Source organism: Ranitomeya imitator, chromosome 2 (genome assembly GCF_032444005.1).
Source record: "Ranitomeya imitator isolate aRanImi1 chromosome 2, aRanImi1.pri, whole genome shotgun sequence".
Lineage (NCBI taxonomy): Eukaryota > Metazoa > Chordata > Amphibia > Anura > Dendrobatidae > Ranitomeya > Ranitomeya imitator.
Window position 1 is genome coordinate 293,211,462 of NC_091283.1, and position 27,602 is coordinate 293,239,063.

Consider the following 27,602-nt stretch of genomic DNA (forward strand, 5'->3'; position numbering starts at 1 on the left):
TTAAGTTTTGACATAAGGTTTTGGAGATCCTGATGTGGTCCTTCCCAGATGAACCACACATCATCAATGTAACGCATCCACCCCTGGACCCACTGTATCTCTGGGATAGAATCACCTTGGAAGACTTCCCTTTCCCAGGCCCCCAAAAAGAGATTGGCATAAGAGGGGGCACATGAAGCCCCCATGGCAGTACCTTGCGTCTGTAAGTAGGTATGCCCTTTAAAAGTAAAAATGTTGTGGGTTAGAACAAATTCCAGAAGGGTAAGAATGAAGGGAATAATTGACCTATCCAAGTCACTAGATTGTAAGTACCATTCAACTGCTTTGAGCCCATCGGTATGCTTAATTGATGTGTACAGGGCTTCCACGTCGGCAGTGACCATAATCATGTGGTCATCCAGAGACAAGTTGTTAAGTCTCTGGAGCGCCGACGTGGTGTCCTGAATATACGACGGTAAGGTAAATACCAGCGGTTTTAGAAAAAAATCAATAAAGTCTGAAATAATCTCACATAGGCCACCGTTTCCAGAGATAATAGGCCTTCCTGGGGGATCCAGCGGATCCTTATGCAATTTAGGCATCAGGTAAAGGGTGGGTAGCCGAGGATGTAATTTCTGGATGGTCTCTACCATTTTTTTAGTTATAATACCCTGTTCAAAAGCCTCTTCAATTAATAGTAGGAGATCAGCATGGTATTTGGGGAGAGGGTTGTGTGTTAATTTTTTGTAACAGCCAGGAGCATTGAGTAATTTATAGGCCTGTTTCTCATACATGCTTGTTGGCCATATTACTAGATTACCGCCTTTGTCCGCTGGTTTGAATATTACGTCTTTTAGTGACTGTAGATGGACCAATGCTTTTTTCTCCTCTTTGTTAAGATTCGAAGCCCAGACCGGTTTTTCGGATAGAGACTCAATTTCGGCTGTAATGACCCGTGTAAATACGTCGATGGCAGGGCATGTGTTGATTGGAGGAAATTTCCGAGATTTGTTAAATAGATAGTGAGGAAAATTGCTTACCTGAAGTGCTTCGTTTTCCTGTAAAAGTTCCTCAAGATTTCTCAGTGTTTCCCCTTCTTCCACTGTAGAAAATGTAGTATCATTGATGTCACTTTTATAATGGAATTTTTTGAGAATGAGTTTCCTGGAGAAAAGGTGTAGATCACGGACTGCAATGAACGGATCCAACCGACATGACGGTGAAAACGTTAACCCTCTCTCCAGGAGTCTCACTTCAGCCATAGATAACTCATACTTAGATAGATTGATTACCTTAAGTTGGTCCGCTGGGGTACGCAAGGCTTTAGATCTTGTGAAAATGTCGGGTAATCTTTTGTCAGTTTTAGAGGTTTCTCCCACGATGTTTTCACCATCACTTTGTGAGGTATTGGCATCTGAGGTTGAGGCCACAGAACTAGCAGAAGGGCTGCGATGATGTTTGGTTCTGTTAATTTTCCTGCTATCATTCAACTTGTTCCTACCCGGATGGTTAGATTTTTTTATTTGCCACCGGTATATTTTTTCTGTGTCGTAGTCATTGAGGTCTCTCTGGAATTTTCTGATCTTATTCTGACACACCTCCTTCTCCCATTTATCTACGTCTTTATTGATCTCTGACATAATTTGATCAAAGTTTTCTACTGGGATGTCCTTCATAAGGTGTTGTTCACATTCCTCAATTTCAGAGTCCAAGGCTGTCAGTGACATTGAATTTTTATCAATAATGATCTGGATAAATTCTAATGAACATGTCGTGGCCGTTGAAAGCCAACGCTTCGTGAGGACATCATCTTCCAACTCAAAGGATGGATACAATTGGACCCGCAATCCCCTAGGGATAATTTGTCTGTCCATATAATTTTCCAATGCAGACCGATTCCACCATATACGTGTCTTTTTGTACAAGGCATTCCTATATTGCCTGATCAAATCCTTATTAATAGTAACTGCATCCTCATTAGTCTTGGTGGCCCCCTGCTTAAATAAATCGGATGCCTTGGTTTGCCAGGTTTTTTCCCTGGCTTTAAAGTCCATTTTATGGAACGAGCGGACAATCTGTCTATAAAATACAGAAAATGTAAATGTTATCATAGTCCTAGTAAGAACACAGGCCGTGAGTCACTTCAACAACTCAAATAAATAACATATTCCGTCGTGTAATGCCACAACAGAAACAGAAGTGAAAAAAGAGGGAATAATGTATAAAAGTTATAATTTTATTGAAACACAAGTTGAACAATAATAAAACATTAGACATGGGGAGGGAGAAAGAGGGGAAGGAGGGGGTTAAACCACCAAGATAGAGAAAGCGAGACTGCACTGAACCAGAAAGTGTTCAAACAAGTGTTTAAACCACTAACGATAATATATGATGGTAATAAAATACCAAAGTTGGGCAGACTAGATAACCACATGCAACAAATATATCTGAATGTAAAGCAAGGTATGGTCACCTAAGGCATAAAAATATATCCCATGGATAGGTAAAGTAACCAGGCACCAGGTAAACATCGATCACTCCCAAAAACAAGGCAGGAAAAAATCTGCTGATGTAGAGGTGAGTACTACCAGTATAGGGTGCAGTAATGGAAACCTACCACAATAGGATAAAATAGCCCCGGAGTAAATTACCTGAGATTCAAATGCGGTGGTGTCTAGTGCAGAGGGAGAGTGCAGCCCCGGTTCCCATGCGCCCGACAAGCGCTGTTTCGCCTAAGCTTCTTCAATGGGGGCGAGGACAGGGTTCAAAAGGTGTGGGGGTTTATTTATAGTGTGACAAAATGGCGTTGATTAGACCGGAGGTATCCGGTGCGGCTGATGATTGCGCGCGTTATGGGGCCGTCCCACCACAGCCAAAGGGACTTCCGAGTCTGCGCACCGTGACACGCAGTGAACCGCACTACGGTCACGTGATCGCGCCCCTCGGAAGTCAGAGGCGGGGTACGGACCCCGCGCGTGCGCAGTGCCGCTGGGAGACCAACCAGATGGAACCAAAGGAGAGACCAGTGTTCTGGGAGGGTCCCTTGTCTTCCCTTCCCCCCTGCCCATTGGAGCTCCAGGTCCTTGCCCGGTTTGCAAATATATAGGGACACAGGTGTGTTTACGTGTGCCCTTTCCTCTTTATATGGGGATATATATGTGTTCCGTCATGGGTACTTAGTCTATTCAACTAGCTCCACTTTTCCTGGTCTTTATGATGTCCCGTATTTAGTCTCCCGGTACTTCTCATATACTTATTTCAGTTTTGTACACCTTCCTTCTCCTGTCCTTCTTTGCTGCCCGGAATAATTACTGTTATTTTAACATCTTGGTTCCCGGCTCCCACTGATATACTTAGTATGGTTTGCACATGATCATCCAGCCCCTTTTCCTTTGGTGTACCTGCGAGTGGTACTGCGCACGCGCAGGGCCCGTTTTCTCCCCCCGACACCCGAGAGGCGCCGATCACGTGACCGCAGTGTGTTCCACTGCGTGCCACGGTGCGCATGCTCGGGAGTCCCTTTCGGTGTGGTGAGACGGTCCCTGTATGCGCGCGCAGCCCTAACCCTCCCAGAACACTGGTCTCTCCTTTGGTTCCATCTGGTTGGTCTCCCAGCGGCACTGCGCACGCGCGGGGTCCGTACCCCGCCTCTGACTTCCGAGGGGCGCGATCACGTGACCGTAGTGCGGTTCACTGCGTGTCACGGTGCGCAGACTCGGAAGTCCCTTTGGCTGTGGTGGGACGGCCCCATAACGCGCGCAATCATCAGCCGCACCGGATACCTCCGGTCTAATCAACGCCATTTTGTCACACTATAAATAAACCCCCACACCTTTTGAACCCTGTCCTCGCCCCCATTGAAGAAGCTTAGGCGAAACAGCGCTTGTCGGGCGCATGGGAACCGGGGCTGCACTCTCCCTCTGCACTAGACACCACCGCATTTGAATCTCAGGTAATTTACTCCGGGGCTATTTTATCCTATTGTGGTAGGTTTCCATTACTGCACCCTATACTGGTAGTACTCACCTCTACATCAGCAGATTTTTTCCTGCCTTGTTTTTGGGAGTGATCGATGTTTACCTGGTGCCTGGTTACTTTACCTATCCATGGGATATATTTTTATGCCTTAGGTGACCATACCTTGCTTTACATTCAGATATATTTGTTGCATGTGGTTATCTAGTCTGCCCAACTTTGGTATTTTATTACCATCATATATTATCGTTAGTGGTTTAAACACTTGTTTGAACACTTTCTGGTTCAGTGCAGTCTCGCTTTCTCTATCTTGGTGGTTTAACCCCCTCCTTCCCCTCTTTCTCCCTCCCCATGTCTAATGTTTTATTATTGTTCAACTTGTGTTTCAATAAAATTATAACTTTTATACATTATTCCCTCTTTTTTCACTTCTGTTTCTGTTGTGGCATTACACGACGGAATATGTTATTTATTTGAGTTGTTGAAGTGACTCACGGCCTGTGTTCTTACTAGGACTATGATAACATTTACATTTTCTGTATTTTATAGACAGATTGTCCGCTCGTTCCATAAAATGGACTTTAAAGCCAGGGAAAAAACCTGGCAAACCAAGGCATCCGATTTATTTAAGCAGGGGGCCACCAAGACTAATGAGGATGCAGTTACTATTAATAAGGATTTGATCAGGCAATATAGGAATGCCTTGTACAAAAAGACACGTATATGGTGGAATCGGTCTGCATTGGAAAATTATATGGACAGACAAATTATCCCTAGGGGATTGCGGGTCCAATTGTATCCATCCTTTGAGTTGGAAGATGATGTCCTCACGAAGCGTTGGCTTTCAACGGCCACGACATGTTCATTAGAATTTATCCAGATCATTATTGATAAAAATTCAATGTCACTGACAGCCTTGGACTCTGAAATTGAGGAATGTGAACAACACCTTATGAAGGACATCCCAGTAGAAAACTTTGATCAAATTATGTCAGAGATCAATAAAGACGTAGATAAATGGGAGAAGGAGGTGTGTCAGAATAAGATCAGAAAATTCCAGAGAGACCTCAATGACTACGACACAGAAAATATATACCGGTGGCAAATTAAAAAATCTAACCATCCGGGTAGGAACAAGTTGAATGATAGCAGGAAAATTAACAGAACCAAACATCATCGCAGCCCTTCTGCTAGTTCTGTGGCCTCAACCTCAGATGCCAATACCTCACAAAGTGATGGTGAAAACATCGTGGGAGAAACCTCTAAAACTGACAAAAGATTACCCGACATTTTCACAAGATCTAAAGCCTTGCGTACCCCAGCGGACCAACTTAAGGTAATCAATCTATCTAAGTATGAGTTATCTATGGCTGAAGTGAGACTCCTGGAGAGAGGGTTAACGTTTTCACCGTCATGTCGGTTGGATCCGTTCATTGCAGTCCGTGATCTACACCTTTTCTCCAGGAAACTCATTCTCAAAAAATTCCATTATAAAAGTGACATCAATGATACTACATTTTCTACAGTGGAAGAAGGGGAAACACTGAGAAATCTTGAGGAACTTTTACAGGAAAACGAAGCACTTCAGGTAAGCAATTTTCCTCACTATCTATTTAACAAATCTCGGAAATTTCCTCCAATCAACACATGCCCTGCCATCGACGTATTTACACGGGTCATTACAGCCGAAATTGAGTCTCTATCCGAAAAACCGGTCTGGGCTTCGAATCTTAACAAAGAGGAGAAAAAAGCATTGGTCCATCTACAGTCACTAAAAGACGTAATATTCAAACCAGCGGACAAAGGCGGTAATCTAGTAATATGGCCAACAAGCATGTATGAGAAACAGGCCTATAAATTACTCAATGCTCCTGGCTGTTACAAAAAATTAACACACAACCCTCTCCCCAAATACCATGCTGATCTCCTACTATTAATTGAAGAGGCTTTTGAACAGGGTATTATAACTAAAAAAATGGTAGAGACCATCCAGAAATTACATCCTCGGCTACCCACCCTTTACCTGATGCCTAAATTGCATAAGGATCCGCTGGATCCCCCAGGAAGGCCTATTATCTCTGGAAACGGTGGCCTATGTGAGATTATTTCAGACTTTATTGATTTTTTTCTAAAACCGCTGGTATTTACCTTACCGTCGTATATTCAGGACACCACGTCGGCGCTCCAGAGACTTAACAACTTGTCTCTGGATGACCACATGATTATGGTCACTGCCGACGTGGAAGCCCTGTACACATCAATTAAGCATACCGATGGGCTCAAAGCAGTTGAATGGTACTTACAATCTAGTGACTTGGATAGGTCAATTATTCCCTTCATTCTTACCCTTCTGGAATTTGTTCTAACCCACAACATTTTTACTTTTAAAGGGCATACCTACTTACAGACGCAAGGTACTGCCATGGGGGCTTCATGTGCCCCCTCTTATGCCAATCTCTTTTTGGGGGCCTGGGAAAGGGAAGTCTTCCAAGGTGATTCTATCCCAGAGATACAGTGGGTCCAGGGGTGGATGCGTTACATTGATGATGTGTGGTTCATCTGGGAAGGACCACATCAGGATCTCCAAAACCTTATGTCAAAACTTAACAACAATAATCGTAATATCTTTTTAACCTACAAATCGGGAAGGGATTTGGAATTCTTAGATATAAACATCAAGGTGTCCAGTGGTATGGTGTGCACAGACTTATACAGGAAACCTACGGCAACGAATTCGTTGTTACACGCCAGTTCCTCACATCTACCCACCATCATTAAAGGGATCCCAATCGGGCAATTTCTTAGAGTTAAACGCATTTGTTCAGAGAATTCAGATTTTGAAAAACAAGCAGCTGACCTTACTGGTAGGTTCCTTCAACGGGGATATAGCAAAAAAAAACATTCGGAAAGGCTATAGAAGAGCTCAAAGTATTCCCCGAGACTGCCTCCTATATTCTTCTCAAAATAAGCCTAAAGAAACTAGGAACCAGGTAAGATTCATTACAACATATAATAATCGCTGGAATGATCTCAGAACAATCCTCAAAAAACACTGGAATATTCTCCTAACTGACCCCATTCTTCAAAAGATCCTCCCGTCGGGTCCATCGATGGTGGCAAAAAGAAGCAGGAACCTGCGGGATTTATTAGTACGTAGCCATTATGACCCTATTCTCGAATCCAAGCACAGGCCACTTCAACAGGGTTTTTTTTCCATGTGGGATGTGCAAAGCCTGCCTTAATATGAAAAAAGCCTTTTCTTTTTCCAACGCAGAGGGTTCAAAAAACCTGGAGATTCGTAAACATCTCACATGTTCCTCCACGGGTGTCATATATCATGCCACATGCCCTTGTGGCCTAATATACATCGGCATGACTACCCGGGAGGTAAAACTTCGTGTACGCGAACATGTTAGGGATATAGAAAAGGCCAAAACTATCCAGGACCCATCCCTCTTAAAGACCCTACCGCGTCATTTTAAAATCAAACATAACTGTAACCCAAAAGGTTTATTTTTTAAGGCCATTGATCAGATCAACTTGGGGACACGTGGCGGTGATTTGGCCAAGTCCTTGGCACAACTAGAAAGTAAGTGGATATATAGACTTGGCACAATCACCCCACGTGGCCTCAACGAAAGCTTTGGCTTCAATTCCTTTTTGTAACTGCATACCTTCACATTTAGGGACCGGTTTTTAGGTGTTTTTATATTCTTTTCTATTCTTCGTGTCTTTTAGTGATTTTAATACCCCTCTCGGGGTTTTTTAGATTAGTATATGTACTAATTGTGTCGTTTTTACTTTAGGTTGTTCTGTGTATTTGTGGCGTTGTTCCCGGTCGCTATGCTTTGGCGTCTTGGTTATCCGTGGGTGTCGTCTCGGGATTCGGCTGGATTTCTTGTTCCAGTGCATCGGCTCATCGTGTTCAGGCAGTATTTTGGCTGTCTTACGTATGGCTCTATCTGGAAAAAATGAGTCGATGGAGTTCCAACACTTGGACTATAAAGCACTTAATTCCATACATCTGTTTTTTTTTGTTTTTTTTTTCCAATTAATAATTTATTGTTTCCATTATCATCCTGTTTTATATTTACAGTTTTTACTATTGTACTTATATCTCTATGTCCTGGGCCTTTGGTCAGGTGGTTTTCCTTCCCTTCTTATTCCTGCATTTTTTACCTTATTTATGTGGTTCATTGTTATACTCATCACTTAGGGGCTCATGTTAGCCCTGTTCCTAGCCTTCACTTTTTTCGAATGTATATATATCATATACAGTTGTTCTCGTGATGGTGGCTCTATGCACCTATTATCTCCATCACCTCATCATTAGTTTCGTTGCCCTTTTTCTTTTCACTCCTTGCCCTCACTCCCATGGTTCACACATTATTTTTCAATAATTTGTCTATAGTCTTGTTCCAAACACACACTTGTTTATATCTTATATTGTTTATATTTTATATACTGATATCAGGTCCCTTGTCTTCCCTTCCCCCCTGCCCATTGGAGCTCCAGGTCCTTGCCCGGTTTGCAAATATATAGGGACACAGGTGTGTTTACGTGTGCCCTTTCCTCTTTATATGGGGATATATATGTGTTCCGTCATGGGTACTTAGTCTATTCAACTAGCTCCACTTTTCCTGGTCTTTATGATGTCCCGTATTTAGTCTCCCGGTACTTCTCATATACTTATTTCAGTTTTGTACACCTTCCTTCTCCTGTCCTTCTTTGCTGCCCGGAATAATTACTGTTATTTTAACATCTTGGTTCCCGGCTCCCACTGATATACTTAGTATGGTTTGCACATGATCATCCAGCCCCTTTTCCTTTGGTGTACCTGCGAGTGGTACTGCGCACGCGCAGGGCCCGTTTTCTCCCCCCGACACCCGAGAGGCGCCGATCACGTGACCGCAGTGTGTTCCACTGCGTGCCACGGTGCGCATGCTCGGGAGTCCCTTTCGGTGTGGTGAGACGGTCCCTGTATGCGCGCGCAGCCCTAACCCTCCCAGAACACTGGTCTCTCCTTTGGTTCCATCTGGTTGGTCTCCCAGCGGCACTGCGCACGCGCGGGGTCCGTACCCCGCCTCTGACTTCCGAGGGGCGCGATCACGTGACCGTAGTGCGGTTCACTGCGTGTCACGGTGCGCAGACTCGGAAGTCCCTTTGGCTGTGGTGGGACGGCCCCATAACGCGCGCAATCATCAGCCGCACCGGATACCTCCGGTCTAATCAACGCCATTTTGTCACACTATAAATAAACCCCCACACCTTTTGAACCCTGTCCTCGCCCCCATTGAAGAAGCTTAGGCGAAACAGCGCTTGTCGGGCGCATGGGAACCGGGGCTGCACTCTCCCTCTGCACTAGACACCACCGCATTTGAATCTCAGGTAATTTACTCCGGGGCTATTTTATCCTATTGTGGTAGGTTTCCATTACTGCACCCTATACTGGTAGTACTCACCTCTACATCAGCAGATTTTTTCCTGCCTTGTTTTTGGGAGTGATCGATGTTTACCTGGTGCCTGGTTACTTTACCTATCCATGGGATATATTTTTATGCCTTAGGTGACCATACCTTGCTTTACATTCAGATATATTTGTTGCATGTGGTTATCTAGTCTGCCCAACTTTGGTATTTTATTACCATCATATATTATCGTTAGTGGTTTAAACACTTGTTTGAACACTTTCTGGTTCAGTGCAGTCTCGCTTTCTCTATCTTGGTGGTTTAACCCCCTCCTTCCCCTCTTTCTCCCTCCCCATGTCTAATGTTTTATTATTGTTCAACTTGTGTTTCAATAAAATTATAACTTTTATACATTATTCCCTCTTTTTTCACTTCTGTTTCTGTTGTGGCATTACACGACGGAATATGTTATTTATTTGCAATGTATAAAGGTCTATTAGGCCGGGCCAGAGGCAGCGTCCAATAAGTTACCTTCTAACCCCAGTAGAGGTTTGTACTCAGTCGGCTGCGGTTGAGGTCGGCACAGACAGTGATATTGCTGCAATGTCCAGGCAAGTTTATTTAAACTTCATAAACTGGATATGCAAAACAAAAGAACAGCCTTTTCCGGCACAAAGTGAAAACATAAGGTAAAACGTCCATACAGCACACAGCTGCCAAATCGTGCCCCTGGGGTTGAGATATGCGAGCAGTCATTCCCACCCATCTCTTATGTTCTGGAGCATGCTTCCGAGCTCACATCACCACAGCTAATAGCTGCAATGATATATATCTCTCCTCAAGGACTCGTCTGGCAGCCATCTTACACCCCCCCATACACAGACTAAAGCTGAATGAAAGCACTGATTTTGGGGGTTTGGTTGACTATATAATGTATTTGGGGGCCTCCCGACAGATGATGTCAGGCGATAGAAGGATCTAGATAATCCTCCTCTAGAGGAGTCTGGAGGCGACTCTCTCATACAGACCACAGGAAAGCTGGAATATTTGTGTGTGTGGGGGAGTCGGGAGAGATAGGCATCTGCCAAATGACCGTTCAGCCAACACTTATCTCATATGTATGGGGCCGTTAGTATAAGGCCGGAGTCACACATGCGAGAAACACGTCCGTGTCTCGCATGTGAAATCCAAGCTCTGGCGCCGGCACTTCGGAGCGGAGCGTGCGGCTCCATGTGTTCCTATGCGGCCGCACTCTCCGCTCCACAGTGCCGGCGCCAGAGCTTGCTGTTCACATGCGAGACACGGACGTGTTTCTCGCATGTGTGACTCCGGCCTTAATAATAATATAATAATAATAATTTTTATTTATATAGCGCCAACATATTCCGCAGCGCTTTACAAATTATAGAGGGGACTTGTACAGACAATAGACATTACAGCATAACAGAAATCACAGTTCAAAACAGATACCAGGAGGAATGAGGGCCCTGCTCGCAAGCTTACAAACTATGAGGAAAAGGGGAGACACGAGAGGTGGATGGTAACAATTGCTATAGTTATTCGGACCAGCCATAGTGTAAGGCTCGGGTGTTCATGTAAAGCTGCATGAACCAGTTAACTGCCTAAGTATGTAGCAGTACAGACACAGAGGGCTATTAACTGCATAAAGTGAATGAGAACATAATGCGAGGAACCTGATTTTTTTTTTTTTTTTTAAATAGGCCACACAGGGATCGTTAGGTTAAAGCATGGAGGCGGTAGGCCAGTCTGAACAAATGAGATTTTAGGGCACGCTTAAAACTGTGGGGATTGGGGATTAATCGTATTAACCTAGGTAGTGCATTCCAAAGAATCGGCGCAGCATGTGTAAAGTCTTGGAGACGGGAGTGGGAGGTTCTGATTATTGAGGATGCTAACCTGAGGTCATTGGCGGAGCGGAGGGCACGGGTAGGGTGGTAGACTGAGACCAGAGAGGAGATGTATGGTGGTGCTGAGCCATGGAGTGCTTTGTGGATGAGGGTAGTAGTTTTGTACTGGATTCTGGAGTGGATGGGTAGCCAGTGTAATGACTGGCACAAGGTAGAGGCATCGGTGTAACGGTTGGTGAGGAATATGATCCTGGCTGCAGCATTCAGGACAGATTGGAGCGGGGAAAGTTTGGTAAGAGGGAGGCCGATTAGTAGAGAGTTACAATAGTCCAGACGAGAATGAATAAGTGAAACAGTAAGAGTTTTTGCAGAGTCGAAAGTAAGAAAAGGGCGAATTCTAGAAATGTTTTTGAGATGCAGGTAAGAAGAGCGAGCCAGTGATCGGATATGGGGGGTGAATGAAAGGTCAGAATCAAGGATGACCCCAAGGCAGCGGGCATGTTGCTTTGGAGTAATGGTGGAACCGCACACGGAGATGGCAATAACACTGAGAGGCAGTGATGATACACGGCACTACAGTAGTACAGTGCATCACCGGAGCCTTCAGAGGCTTGGATGTTGTATGATCGCACTAATGAAAGATGTTTAACCCCTTCCCGACCTGTGACACAGCGTATGCGTCATGAAAGTCGGTGCCAATCCGACCTGTGACGCATATGCTGTGTCACAGAAAGATCGCGTCCCTGCAGATCGGGTGAAAGGGTTAACTCCCATTTCACCCGATCTGCAGGGACAGGGGGAGTGGTAGTTTAGCCCAGGGGGGGTGGCTTCACCCCCTCGTGGCTACGATCGCTCTGATTGGCTGTTGAAAGTGAAACTGCCAATCAGAGCGATTTGTAATATTTCACCTAAAAAAATGGTGAAATATTACAATCCAGCCATGGCCGATGCTGCAATATCATCGGCCATGGCTGGAAATACTAATGTGCCCCCACCCCACCCCTCCGATCGCCCCCCCAGCCCCCCGATCTGTGGCCCGCTCCCCTCCGTCCTGTGCTCCGCTCCCCCGTCCTCCTGTCCGCTCCCCCCGTGCTCCAATCACACCCCCCCGTGCTCCAATCAAACCCCCCCGCACTCCGATCCCCCCCCGTGCTCCGAACCACCCCCCCTGCACACCGATCCCCCCCCCCCTGCACACCGATCCACCCGCCCGCACACCGATCACTCTCCCCCATGCTCCGATCCCTCCCCCCCCGTGCTCCGACGCCCCCCCGTGCCCTGATTTCCCCCCCTTATACTTACCGATCCTGGCGGGGTCCGTCAGTCTTCTTCCCCGAGCGCCGCCATGTTCCAAAATGGCGGGCGCATGCGCAGTGCGCCCGCCGAATCTGCCGGCCGGCAGATTCGTTCCAATGTGAATTTTGATCACTGTGATATAATCTATCACAGTGGTCAAAATAAAAAAACAGTAAATGACCCCCCCCCATTTGTCCCCCATAGATAGGGACAATAATAAAATAAAGAATTTTTTTTTTTTTTCACTAAGGTTGGAGTTAGAACTAGGGTTAGGGGTAGGGTTAGGGTTAGGGTTAGGGTTAGGGGTAGGGTTAGGGTTAGGGGTAGGGGTAGGGTTAGGGGTAGGGTTAGGGTTAGGGTTAGGGTTTCGGTATGTGCACACGTATTCTGGTCCTCTGCGGATTTTTCTGCAGCGGATTTGATAAATCCGCAGTGCTAAACCGCTGCGGATTTATGGCAGATTTACCGCGGTTTTTCTGCGCATTTCACTGCGGTTTTACAACTGCGATTTTCTATTGGAGCAGTTGTAAAACCGCTGTGGAATCCGCAGAAAGAAGTGACATGCTGCGGAATGTAAACCGCTGCGTTTCCGTGCAGTTTTTCCGCAGCATGTGTACAGCGATTTTTGTTTCCCATAGGTTTACATTGAAATGTAAACTCATGGGAAACTGCTGCGGATCCGCAGCGTTTTCCAAAGCGTGTGCACATACCTTTAGAATTAGGCTATGTGCACACGATGCGGATTTGGCTGCGGATCCGCAGCGGATTGGCCGCTGCGGATCCGCAGCAGTGTTCCATCAGGTTTACAGTACCATGTAAACCTATGGAAAACCAAATCCGCTGTGCCCATGGTGCGGAAAATACCGCACGGAAACGCTGCGTTGTATTTTCCGCAGCATGTCAATTCTTTGTGCGGATTCCGCAGCGTTTTACACCTATTCCTCAATAGGAATCCGCAGGTGGAATCCGCAGGTGAAATCCGCAGGTAAAACGCAGTGCCTTTTACCCGCGGATTTTTCAAAAATGGTGCGGAAAAATCTCACACGAATCCGCAACGTGGGTACATAGCCTTAGGGTTAGGGTTGGGTTGGAATTAGGGTTGTGGTTATGGTTAGGGGTGTGTTGGGGTTAGGGTTGTGGTTAGGGGTGTGTTGCGGTTAGGGTTGTGGTTAGGGTTACGGCTACAGTTGGGATAAGGGTTAGGGGTGTGTTGGCGTAAGAATTGAGGGGTTTCCACTGTTTAGGCACATCAGGGGGTCTCCAAACGCAACATGGCGCCACCATTGATTCCAGCCAATCTTTTATTCAAAAAGTCAAATGGTGCTCCTTCCCTTCCGAGCCCCGACGTGTGCCCAAACAGTGGTTTACCCCCACATATGGGGTATCAGTGTACTCAGGACAAACTGGGCAACAATTACTGGGGTCCAATTTCTCCTGTTACCCTTGAGAAAATAAAAAATTGCTTGCTAAAACATCATTTTTGAGGAAAGTAAAATTATTTTTTATTTTCACGGCTCTGCGTTGTAAACGTCTGTGAAGCACTTGGGGGTTCAAAGTGCTCACCACATATCTAGATAAGTTCCTTGGGGGGTCTAGTTTCCAAAATGGGGTCACTTGTGGGGGGTTTCTACTGTTTAGGCACACCAGGGGCTCTGCAAACGCAACGTGACGCCCGCAGACCATTCCATCAAAGTCTGCATTTCAAAACGTCACTACTTGACTTCCGAGCCCCGACATGTGCCCAAACAGTGGTTTACCCCCACATATGGGGTATCAGCGTACTCAGGACAAACTGGGCAACAATTACTGGGGTCCAATTTCTCCTGTTACCCTTGAGAAAATAAAAAATTGCTTGCTAAAACATCATTTTTGAGGAAAGAAAAATGATTTTTTATTTTCACGGCTCTGCGTTGTAAACGTCTGTGAAGCACTTGGGGGTTCAAAGTGCTCACCACATATCTAGATAAGTTCCTTGGGGGGTCTAGTTTCCAAAATGGGGTCACTTGTGGGGGGTTTCTACTGTTTAGGCACACCAGGGGCTCTGCAAACGCAACGTGACGCCCGCAGACCATTCCATCAAAGTCTGCATTTCAAAAGTCACTACTTCCCTTCTGAGCCCCGACGTGTGCCCAAACAGTGGTTTACCCCCACATATGGGGTATCAGCGTACTCAGGAGAAACTGGACAACAACTTTTGGGGTCCAATTTCTCCTGTAACCCTTGGGAAAATAAAAAATTCTGGGCTAAAAAATTATTTTTGAGGAAAGAAAACGTATTTATTATTTTCACTGCTCTGTGTTATAAACTTCTGTGAAGCACTTGGGGGTTCAAAGTGCTCACCTCACATCTAGATAAGTTCCTTTCGGGGTCTAGTTTCTAAAATGGGGTCACTTGTGGGGGGTTTCTACTGTTTAGCCACATCAGGGGCTCTGCAAACGCAACGTAACGCCCGCAGAGCATTCCATCAAAGTCTGCATTTCAAAATGTCACTACTTGACTTCCGAGCCCCGACATGTGCCCAAACTGTGGTTTACCCCCACATATGGGGTATCAGCGTACTCAGGAGAAACTGTACAACAACTTTTGGGGTCAAATTTCTTCTGTTACCCTTGGGAAAATAATAAATTGCAGGCTAAAAAATCATTTTAGAGAAAATAAAATTTTTATTTTATTTTCATGGCTCTGCGTTATAAACTTCTGTGAAGCACTTGGAAGTTCAAAGTCCTCACCACACATCTAGATTAGTTCCTTTGGGGGTCTAGTTTCCAAAATGGGGTCATATGTGGGGGATCTCCAATGTTTAGGCACACAGGGGCTCTCCAAACGTGACATGGTGTCCGCTAATGATTGGAGCTAATTTTCCATTTAAAAAGCCAATTGGCGTGCCTTCCCTTCCGAGCCCTGCCGTGCGCCCAAACAGTGGTTTACCCCCACATATGGGGTATCAGCGTACTCAGGACAAACTGGACAACAACATTTGCGGTCCAATTTCTCCTATTACCCTTGGCAAAATAGGAAATTCCAGGCTAAAAATCATTTTTGAGGAAAGAAAAATTATTTTTTATTTTCATGGCTCTGCATTATAAACTTCTGTGAAGCACCTGGGGGTTTAAAGTGCTCAATATGCATCTAGATAAGTTCCTTGGGGGGTCTAGTTTCCAAAATGGGGTCACTTGTGGGGGAGCTCCAATGCATAGGCACACAGGGGCTCTCTAAACGCGACATGGTGTCCGCTAACAATTGGAGCTAATTTTCCATTCAAAAAGTCAAATGGCGCGCCTTCCCTTCCGAGCCCTGCCGTGTGCCCAAACAGTGGTTTACCCCCACATATGAGGTATCGGCGTACTCGGGAGAAATTGCCCAACAAATTTTAGGATTCATTTTATCCTATTGCCCATGTGAAAATGAAAAACTGAGGCGAAAAGAATTTTTTTGTGAAAAAAAAAGTACTTTTTCATTTTTACAGATCAATTTGTGAAGCACCTGAGGGTTTAAAGTGCTCAATATGCATCTAGATAAGTTCCTTGGGGGGTCTAGTTTCCAAAATGGGGTCATTTGTGGGGGAGCTCCAATGTTTAGGCACACGGGGGCTCTCCAAACACGACATGGTGTCCGCTAACGATGGAGATAATTTTTCATTCAAAGAGTCAAATGGCGCTCCTTCCCTTCCGAACCTTACCATGTGCCCAAACAGTGGTTTACCTCCACATGTGAGGTATCGGTGTACTCATGAGAAATTGCCCAACAAATTTTAGGATCCATTTTATCCTGTTGCCCATGTGAAAATGAAAAAAATTGAGGCTAAAAGAATTTTTTTGTGAAAAAAAAGTACTTTTTCATTTTTACGGATCAATTTGTGAAGCCCCCGGGGGTTCAAAGTTCTCACTATGCATCTAGATAAGTTCCTTGGGGCGTCTAGTTTCCAAAATGGGGTCACGTGTGGGGGAGCTCCAATTTTTAGGCACACGGGGGCTCTCCAAACGTGACATGGTGTCCGCTAAAGAGTGGAGCCAATTTTTCATTCAAAAAGTCAAATGGCGCTCCTTCCCTTCCAAGCCCTGCCGTGCGCCCAAACAGTGGTTTACCCCCACATATGAGGTATCAGCGTACTCAGGACAAATTGGACAACAACTTTCGTGGTTCAGTTTCTCCTTGTACCATTGGGAAAATAAAAAAAATGTTGCTAAAAGATAATTTTTGTGACTAAAAAGTTAAATGTTCATTTTTTCCTTCCATGTTGCTTCTGCTGCTGTGAAGCACCTGAAGGGTTAAAAAACTTCTTGAATGTGGTTTTGTGCACCTTGAGGGGTGCAGTTTTTAGAATGGTGTCACTTTTGGGTATTTTCATCCATATAGACCCCTCAAACTGACTTCAAATGTGAGGTGGTCCCTAAAAAAAATGGTTTTGTAAATTTCGTTGTAAAAATGAGAAATCGCTGGTCAAATTTTAACTCTTATAACTTCCTAGCAAAAAAAAATGTTGTTTCCAAAATTGTGCTGGTGTAAAGTAGACATGTGGGAAATGTTATTTATTAACTATTTTGTGTCACATAACTCTCTGGTTTAACAGAATAAAAATTCAAAATGTGAAAATTGCGAAATTTTCAAAATTTTCGCCAAATTTCCGTTTTTATCACAAATAAACGCAGAATTTATTGACCTAAATTTACCACTAACATGAAGCCCAATATGTCACGAAAAAACAATCTCAGAACCGCTAGGATCCGTTGAAGCGTTCCTGAGTTATTACCTCATAAAGGGACACTGGTCAGAATTGCAAAAAACGGCCAGGTCATTAAGGTCAAAATAGGCTGGGTCATGAAGGGGTTAATAAAAAATTTCAAATTGAAAAAAAATCAGTTTTAGCAATAAGAAATATCCGTCACTATATGGAAAATAGAATCACTGCACAATGTTAGTTAAGTCACGTCCATAACAACTTTATTATACCTATATGACTCTATATAATATATGAGTTTCACATTTTGTATTGAAGAACTGAAATAAATTAACTTTTTGATGATATTCTAATTTTGTGAGATACACCTGTATGGGTGGGGGTTCGGTGAAACTATGGAAATATCTTTTGTGTGAGAAATGCCAGTACTGTGGAAACTTTATACTGTGTGAGGGGAATCATATATACTGCATAAGGGACGTAAAAACATGTGTCATAAGAAGAACGAATCCTCAAGGCTGTGCTGCATTTGTACAAAATAACTGCCATCAGCCGTCCAGACGGGAACCTGCGGAAACAATGGGAAAACGGAGAGTTTCAGGAAGAAAGAGTCTAGAAAGTACACCAGGTCAGGTGACCTTGATGACACAGCTTCCTGTTATTATGAAGGTCATGGCCCCAAAGCCAGAGCAGATTTAGTGCCAAGCGAAACAATGGGGTGCTAGGGACGAATTTGAGGTACCAGGCCATGGTAAAGTGCCCGAGGCAGCTGGTTGTGGTGGCAGTACCCAGGTGGCACCAGACGAGTCCCAGAGTCCAGACTACGTCAGCCAAGGCCCGAGAACCAGACCTGCACTGATCAAGACCCGGAGTCCAGAATATGACTGTCGAGGTCTGAGAACCTGACCTGCAGCGGTCAAGACCCAGAGTCCAAACTATGCCAGGCAAGAGCAGAGTCACAGCTCTTATTACTTCTGGGACAAGACACATCCGCCTTCGGTCAAGCACTGAAGATCTGTGAGGAGATTCCGCTCAGTAGTACAGGCCTGCAGAGAAGAGCAGGAGGGGCGAGTAACAGGGGCTATTGCTTCCAGCACTGACATCAGTACAGATAAAGAAGAAAAAAAACAGCACCACGTGATTTCCATAAAATATTCACATTTGTCTTTTTATTTAATCCATAGTTTGCAAAAAGTTAAAAACATAAGTGTCATTAAATATCAAGAAATCTGTGCCTATGAGTAAGGACATGAAGTCTGAAGCGCGTTAGACATGTGGGTGACGTTTGCCCCTTGACATTTACTGACACGTATGTTTTTAACTTTTTGCAAACTATGGATTAAATAAAAAGACGAATGTGAATTTTTTATGTTAATCACCTGGTGCTGTTTTTCTTCTTCTTTGCCTGCATTTACAAGTGGATTCCAGCCATATTTAACCTGGCACCCATGGTCCAGTGATACTCTGGTCAGCACTGATTAATTCCTTTTTTCCTTTCATTATGTTGAGTCAGTACAGGTGTTGGTCCAGGGTGACACAACAGACAAGGTGAAAGATGACTGAAGTGAAGGCGGCCCAGCGAGCCCTGATAGACTTCATTAGGAGGACTTATGGCCTAAAGGGAAGAGGAGGAGACCCCACTATGGCCGGGGTTCGCAGAGTAGAGTGTTGTCGACTATAGGAGTCAGGAAAATCACCCTTGTCAGTAAGTAACATGTGGTTAGAGGCTGATATTACAGTGAGAGTGAGGCGGAGAATTCATTGTATATCTAATATTGTATATTTCACCTCGTAATCACCCTGTTCTGCATCATTCACTGTTGCCATAGTGATCACAATTCCTATTATCAGGAAATAAATAATTATATTGGTTGCTTCCGCCTTGTGTTTGTCGGTGTGTTGTATCCGATCACCTGATTACAGGGGCATTATGGTGGTATTATACTGTGTGGGGGGCATCATATATACTGCATAAGGGGCATAATGGGGGCATCACACTGTGTGGGGCCAAGAAAGGGGCCCTGTACTGTGAGAACAATCCATTACCTCACTTCCTGTCTCCCATGGTTGGGTCGTATGTATTAATTACAGGAAGCAGAAGAAAAACGCAATAATTCCTATAAAGTGGCAACAAAAAACCTCAAAAGAGTCTCAGTGGGTTAATGTCCCCGGTGCACAGTAATGGGGAATCTCCAGCACCTACCTCCACCTGCAGAGCCGCACTCCACAACATATAGGTAGAGGCTAAATCCAAGTCGGCTAAGGGACGTCTGCTGACGTCGTGCCCATGTGACCGGAAGGGGCGGAGCTTCTTCCTCCATAGAGCAGACATGAGGGTTGAGCCTAGAGTGTATGGGCTCCTTCCAGGTCCTGACTGCAGCCCATACACTCTAGCCGGCTCAGTACTGAAGACGCTAGAGTGTATGGGCTCTTTCCAGGTCACCTGACTTCAGCCCATACAGTCTAGCCGGCTCACTGTGAAGATGCTAGAGTGTATGGGCTCCTTCCAGGTCCTGACTGCAGCCCATACATTGTAGCTGGCTCAGTACTGAAGATGCTAAACTGTATGGGCTCCTTCCAGGTGCCTGACTGCAGCCCATACAGTGTAGCCGGCTCAGTACTGAAGATGCTAGAGTGTATGGGCTGCAGTCAGGTATATATTATTGAAGATAGCAGACTTTATGGGCGGCTGTCTGGCCCTGACTGCAGTAAATACATGACACTAGACTGTATGTGCTCCTTCAAGGTATAAATTATTAAAACCAGCAGAATATATGGGCTCCTGCCAGGTCCTGACTGCAGCCCATACAGTCTAGTCAGCTCACTGGTGAAGACACTAGACTGTACGGGCTCCTGTCAGGTATATATTATTGTAGATATAGACTGTACGGGCTCCTGTCAGGTATATAGTATTGTAGATATAGACTGTACGGGCTCCTGTCAGGTATATATTATTGTAGATACAGACTGTACGGGCTCCTGTCAGGTATATAGTATGGTAGATACAGACTGTACGGGCTCCTGTCAGGTATATATTATTGTAGATATAGACTGTACTGGCTCCTGTCAGGTATATATTATTGTAGATATGGACTGTACGGGCTCCTGTCAGGTATATATTATTGTAGATATGGACTGTACGGGCTCCTGTCAGGTATATATTATTGTAGATACAGACTGTACGGGCTCCTGTCAGGTATATATTATTGTAGATATGGACTGTACGGGCTCCTGTCAGGTATATATTACTGTAGATATAGACTGTACGGGCTCCTGTCAGGTATATATTATTGTAGATATGGACTGTACGGGCTCCTGTCAGGTATGTATTATTGTAGATATGGACTGTACGGGCTCCTGTCAGGTATATATTACTGTAGATATAGACTGTACGGGCTCCTGTCAGGTATGTATTATTGTAGATATGGACTGTACGGGCTCCTGTCAGGTATATATTATTGTAGATATGGACTGTACGGGCTCCTGTCAGGTATATATTATTGTAGATATGGACTGTACGGGCTCCTGTCAGGTATATATTACTGTAGATATAGACTGTACGGGCTCCTGTCAGGTATGTATTATTGTAGATATGGACTGTACGGGCTCCTGTCAGGTATATATTATTGTAGATATGGACTGTACGGGCTCCTGTCAGGTATATATTATTGTAGATATGGACTGTACGGACTCCTGTCAGGTATATATTACTGTAGATATAGACTGTACGGGCTCCTGTCAGGTATGTATTATTGTAGATATGGACTGTACGGGCTCCTGTCAGGTATGTATTATTGTAGATATGGACTGTACGGGCTCCTGTCAGGTATGTATTATTGTAGATATGGACTGTACGGGCTCCTGTCAGGTATATATTATTGTAGATATGGACTGTACGGGCTCCTGTCAGGTATATATTATTGTAGATATGGACTGTACGGGCTCCTGTCAGGTATATATTATTGTAGATATAGACTGTACGGGCTCCTGTCAGGTATATATTATTGTAGATATAGACTGTACAGGCTCCTGTCAGGTATATATTATTGTAGATATGGACTGTACGGGCTCCTGTCAGGTATATATTATTGTAGATATAGACTGTACGGGCTCCTGTCAGGTATATATTATTGTAGATATAGACTGTACGGGCTCCTGTCAGGTCAACAAAAAAAAATTTTTTTTCTGGTGTCCAAAATATTTTAATGAATTTGGGGTATTTTTGGGGTGCTGATTCTGAATATGCTATCAGTTTTGCCAGATTGGCTCAAGTTTTTGAGATTTTTGGTATCTTATTTATAGCACTTGTTGGTAAATGCGACGCATCATCTCATTAATTTCTTTGGATTAGTACTTGAACTGAGCAGTTCTCAATATAGTTTTGTGTTAATTAGTGTTCTAAAAGTTTGTTCATAGCTTGATTTTTGCACTAACTTTATGTTGTTGTCTGTTTTCCAGTGAAAAGAATGAACTCATCAAGAAGAAGTTGTCTTAACGATCCAGACTCATTCTGTTACATTTGTGGTGAATACACACTGCCAATACACACTTCATCATCATCAGGTGGGGGAAGGTCAGGTAACATGGTAAACACAGGTACAGGCACATCTTCACAATGAGGGACAGGCCTTCTTGCAGATTCCATGTTAGGTTACTCCCATTTTCGTTTGTTATGCTTATTGAATCCTTGCACTTGCACTGCACAGAAATAACAGTCATCATGATGATTTTTTTGCTCTCTCCACACCATTGGAACACCAAATTTGAAGCTTTTTTTTTGTCCTTTGCTCCATTTTCGTAATAATTCGATACATGCTTTGCACACTATGTGTGGTGCCCAAAACTTGTCTTGGTCCCCAAGCATAACCCCAAAATAGGCAAAATACACTTTTTTTACGAAGTCTGTTATGTTTCTTCTATGTTTTGGCAGTGTGTATTCACCACAAATGTAACAGAATGAGTCTGGATCGTTAAGACAACTTCTTCTTGATGAGTTCATGCTTTTCACTGGAAAACAGACAACAACATAAAGTTAGTGCAAAAATCAAGCTATGAACAAACTTTTAGAACACTAATTAACACAAAACTATATTGAGAACTGCTCAGTTCAAGTACTAATCCAAAGAAATTAATGAGATGATGCGTCGCATTTACCAACAAGTGCTATAAATAAGATACCAAAAATCTCAAAAACTTGAGCCAATCTGGCAAAACTGATGACATATTCAGAATCAGCAGCCCAAAGTTACCCTAAATTCGATGAAATATCTTTGGCACCAAAAATGCTGTTGACCAGTAGATATAGACTGTACGGGCTCCTGTCAGGTATATATTATTGTAGATACAGACTGTACGGGCTCCTGTCAGGTATATATTATTGTAGATATGGACTGTACGGGCTCCTGTCACGTGTATATTATTGATGTCAGAATGTATGGGCTCCTGTCAGGTATATATTAGTGATGGTATCAGAATGTATGGGCCCGTCAGGTATATATTAATGATGGTATCAGAATGTATGGGCTCCTGTCAGGTATATATTATTGATGTCAGAATGTATGGGCTCCTGTCAGGTATATATTAGTGATGGTATCAGAATGTATGGGCTCCTGTCAGGTATATATTATTGATATCAGAATGTATGGGCTCCTGTCAGGTATATATATTATTGATGGTATCAGAATGTATGGGCCCCTGTCAGGTATATATTATTATTGATATCAGAATGTACGGGCCCCTGTCAGGTATATGTTATTGATGATATCAGAATGTACGGGCCCCTGTCAGGTATATATTAGTGATGATATCAGAATGTATGGGCTCCTGTCAGGTATATATATTATTGATGGTATCAGAATGTACGGGCCCCTGTCAGGTATATGTTATTGATGATATCAGAATGTATGGGCCCCTATCAGGTATATATTATTGATATCAGAATGTATGGGCTCCTGTCAGGTATATATTAGTGATGGTATCAGAATGTATGGGCCCCTGTCAGGTATATATTACTGATGATATCAGAATGTATGGGCCCCTGTCAGGTATATATGCTGCGATTGTTCTCGTATGCCGATTCGGCATGAAAAAATAATCACAGATGTGATCTGCCCCATAGATTAACACTGGTCCGAGTGCCATGCGATGTTTTCTCACATAGCGCTCGTCCGTATTCTACGCTAGTGTGACCCCGGCCTTAAACTTATGAAGAGACACAGACCACCTGCAGCTCAGCCTTCATCAATATTTAAATTACAAGTTTTTCACCATCCAAAAAATGCTATTTTTTACCTAGTTCCATAGGTTTCTTAAAGGGAACCTGTCACCAGGTTTTCCCCATATATAGTACCACCAGAACCTATATGCCCTTATACACACCCTTCTACAGTGCTGTACCGTACATACCGTATATACTCGAGCATAAGCCGAGATTTTCAGCCCACTTTTTTGGGCTGAAAGTGACCCTCTCGGCTTATACTCAAGTCATTGTCGGCGGGGGAGGGGGAGCGGCGGCTGTCACATACTCACCTGCTCCCGGCGCGGTCCCTGCATGTCCGATGGTCTCCGGGCAGCTCTTCCTTTGTTCAACGGTCACGTGGAACCGCTCATTAATGAATATGGATGCATATTCATTACTTTAATGAGCTGTCCGTGACAGCTGAACATAGGAAGACGCTGCCGACTCCCGGAGACCATCTGACAGTAAGAAGCTGCCAGGGACCGCGTCGGGGGCAGGTGAGTATGATGGGGGAGGTGAGCATTGCGCGATATTCACCTCTCCCCTTTCCACCGCTGCGGGCCACTCTGTCCTCTGGCTGTGACTGTTTAGGTCAGAGGGCACGATGATGTAGAGTGTGCGCGCTGCCCTCTGCCTGAACAGTCAGTGCAGAGGATGGAAGACAGAGCAGCGCGCAGCAGTGGAAAGTGCCGGGGGCCTGAGCGAAGAGAGGCGAGTATGTGTTTTTTTTTTATTTTATTCGCAGCAACAGCAAATGGGGCATAATGTGTGGAGCATCTCATGGGGCATAATGTGTGGAGCATCTCATGGGGCATAATCTATGGAGTAAAATCTATGGAGCATCTTATGGGGCCATCAACCTTTATGCAGCATTGTATGGGGCAAAAGTTTCTATGAAGCATCTTATGGGGCCATTATTAACATTTGTGCAGCATTATATGGGGCATATTTTAATATGGAGCATCTTATGGGGCCATCATAAACTTTATGGAGCATTATATGGGGCTCCTCATTCAATATGGATATTCAAAAACACTTAACCTACTGATGTCTCAATTAATTTTACTTTTATTGGTATCTATTTTTATTTTTGACATTTACCAGTAGCTGCTGCATTTTCCACCCTAAGGCTTATACTCGAGTCATTAAGTTTTCCCAGTTTTTTGTGCCAAAATTAGGGGGTGGGGTGGGGGGGGGTGGTCAGCTTCTACTCGAGTATATACGGTATGTCCCTAAGCCAACGTGCATAATGTAAATAACTTCTTATACTCACCTACGGGGCGGTCCGGTGTTATGTTTAGCGCTGGTCTTCATCCAGCACAGTCCTTCCCGTGGATGATGTGTTCTACATCATCCACACAACCTCCCTCATCACGCTTCTGTGCAGGAACACTTCTCTGCCGAGCACAAAGCAAAGTACTGCAACGGGCAGAAAGAAGTGCGATGCACAGGAGCACGATGGAAGACACCGTGTGGATGACATAGGACGCGTCATCGACTCAAAGAAAGAAGGACGGTGATAGAAGAGGAGAAGGCCCCGGATTAAGACTAGCAAAGCCCATTGTATGGGGCTAGGCAAGTCTTAAGGGCATACAGATAGTGGTTGTGCTTTATAAAATGCTGTATATAAGGGTATACAGGCAGTGGGCCTACTATATATACACAGCATTCTAGAATGCTGTATATAAAGGCATATAGATAGTGGTCGTACTTTATGTGGGGGGGGGGGCGGCGCAGAAACAATGTTTGAATACCCTGTAGTAAGTGAACGGCTACAGTGCAAGAAAATAAAGGGTACTTAGTTAACACTTTTTTGGGGGCCTGAGAAAGGAGTCAGAAAAGAGCATCGGGGCGGACGCGCTGCTGTGAATGTCAGTGTCTATATCTAGCACGGCATAATTTTCATAACCAGCAGAGGGAAAGCTGACAGCTGATGTTAATATTCTGGAAAGGAGCCAATAACCATAAAGGTTCGCAGGCTATTAATATCAGCTCACAGCTGTTTGCTTAGCCTTTACTGGCTATTTTACAGTGGGACACAAAATATTGACATGGGGTCCCCCTATAAAAGCTGTAGGCTGATATTAATAGTCTGTGAAGAGGCCATGGATATTGGCAGCCCCAGAGGCTAAAAACCATCAGCTCTCAGCCATCCCAGAAATGGCGCATCTTATAGATCTGCCAATTCTGGTACTTAGCCTCGCTCTTCCCACTTGCCCTGTAGCAGTGGGGCTCAGATTTGTGGGGTTGATGTCACCATTTTATTGTCAAGTAACATCAAGCCCACAGGTAAGTAATGGAGAGGCATCTATCAGACACCTCTCCATAAGTAAGCTGGCCTACTGTCACCTTACAATACAAAAGGTGACATTAACCCCTTATTACCCCATATGCCACCGCTACAGGGCAGTGAGAACAGAGGCTGAGTGCCAGAATTGGCGCATCTTACAGATGCACCTTTTCTGGGGTGGCAATAACCATGGTCCCTCTCTAGGCTATAATATCTGTCCTCAGTCACTGACTTTCCCTCTGTGGCACAGAAAATTGTGTGGGAGCCCACGCCAGTTTTTTCAGTGAAAACATTTTTATTAAATACATACAGGTCCCAAATTTTACACACACACATACTACTAACCGTATTAGTCACTGACCTATATAAATCTAACCGTTCTGCAATGGTTTACTGTATGTAAACCATGTCTCCTATCCTGCAATGATTTGACAGAAGCCGACAAATTAACTATTTGTAAATATTATAAGCTGTCAGTGTGATTTTACTGTACACTGCACCTGAATTGCAAGCCTTTAAAAGGACACCATTGCGTATTTCTCGCAAGTCAAACTGATGGCCCGTGTGGTATGAGTTTTTCTTGCATAAACAGACTTTCATTGGGGATTCTCGGCTGATATACGGTGCAAATCGCAGCATAGTGCAATTTCACTCGCACATATAATACGGCCGTGAAAAAAAAAAAAGTGATGGGAGCTGCCCAACAGATTAACATTGGTCCGAGTGCTATGCAATTTTTTTTTCTCGCATAGCACTCGTCCGTATTCCTCTCTAGTGTGACTCCGGCCTTAAAGGGAAAATCATTCAAAATTTGAAAATTTCAATTTTTTAAAATTTCTGATATTTTTACAAAATAAAGCAAAACATTAACCCAAGTTTATCATTAGCCCAAGTTTACCATTATCATAAAGTCTAATATGTCAGGAAAAAAAACAACCTCAAAATCAATGGAATATGTTGAAGCATTCCAGAGTTATTACTACATAAAGTGACACTGGTCAGATTTTAAAAAATTGGCCCCGTCACTGAGGGGTTAAATGCTTATACAAGTGAACATTGTTTCAAAAGTGGTTTACCTGTCTAAGACTGGTTTCACACCAGCGTTCGGCAGCCTTCTTCCTCCGTTAAGCCCCACCCACTGCTACACCTCTTTCAGCTCCGCCTACGTCTGCATGCATCCCCTATCTTTAACATTGGGTACACAGGCACGTGTCGTTTTGACCATGCACTGAACTGCGTCGAACGCAACATGTTGCATTTTGTTGCGGTCGGCGCAGCATTAAAACAACGCATGCAGAGGCATCCGCTTGGCCTGCGTACCCAATGTTAAAGATAGGGTATGCAGGACGCATGCAGATGCAGGACGCATGCGGAACTGAAGGAAGAGGTGCGGCATTGGGCGGGGCTTAACGGAGGAAGAAGGCTGCCATCCGCAGCCCTGCCGAATGCTGGTGTTAAACCAGCCCAAGGCTGTTATTATAGCACCTTACGTCTTACGCTAGGTTCACATTGCGTTAGTGCAATCCGTTAAGCGGATTGCGCTAACGCAATGTTTCTAGAGGGTCGGCGTTCACCCTCCCCGCTAGCGCAGATCCCTGATCTGCGGTAGCGAGGAACGGGCCTCAAAAGAACGGCACATCGCTAGCGCGTGCCGAAAATGGCATGCGCTAGTGATACTTTTAGCTGAAGCGCAACATTGCTGTCCATGGGTGCGCTAACGGACCCGTTGCACGGCGTTAATTTCGACATTTTCGCCGTGCAACGCAGTCCGTTAGCGTTAACCCATTAACGCAATGTGAACCTAGCTTTACACAGATACATCATGGGCTTGTCCTGCCCTACGCATGAAATGAAAGACAAATACAATGTG

At 44.4% G+C, this 27,602-nt stretch overlaps 1 protein-coding gene across 1 annotated transcript in view; it reads right to left on the reverse strand.

Annotated features, from left to right (window-relative positions):
• LOC138663262 (zinc finger protein 420-like) overlaps nt 1-19,489 on the reverse strand; it is an 81,179-nt gene extending 61,690 nt beyond the window's left edge. The window contains exon 1 of the mRNA XM_069749435.1: nt 19,408-19,489. Within this exon, the coding sequence (XP_069605536.1) occupies nt 19,408-19,437 (30 nt within the window). The 5' untranslated portion in view covers nt 19,438-19,489. The remainder of the gene's footprint in view (nt 1-19,407) is intronic.
• Nucleotides 19,490-27,602: the final 8,113 nt, after the last annotated feature.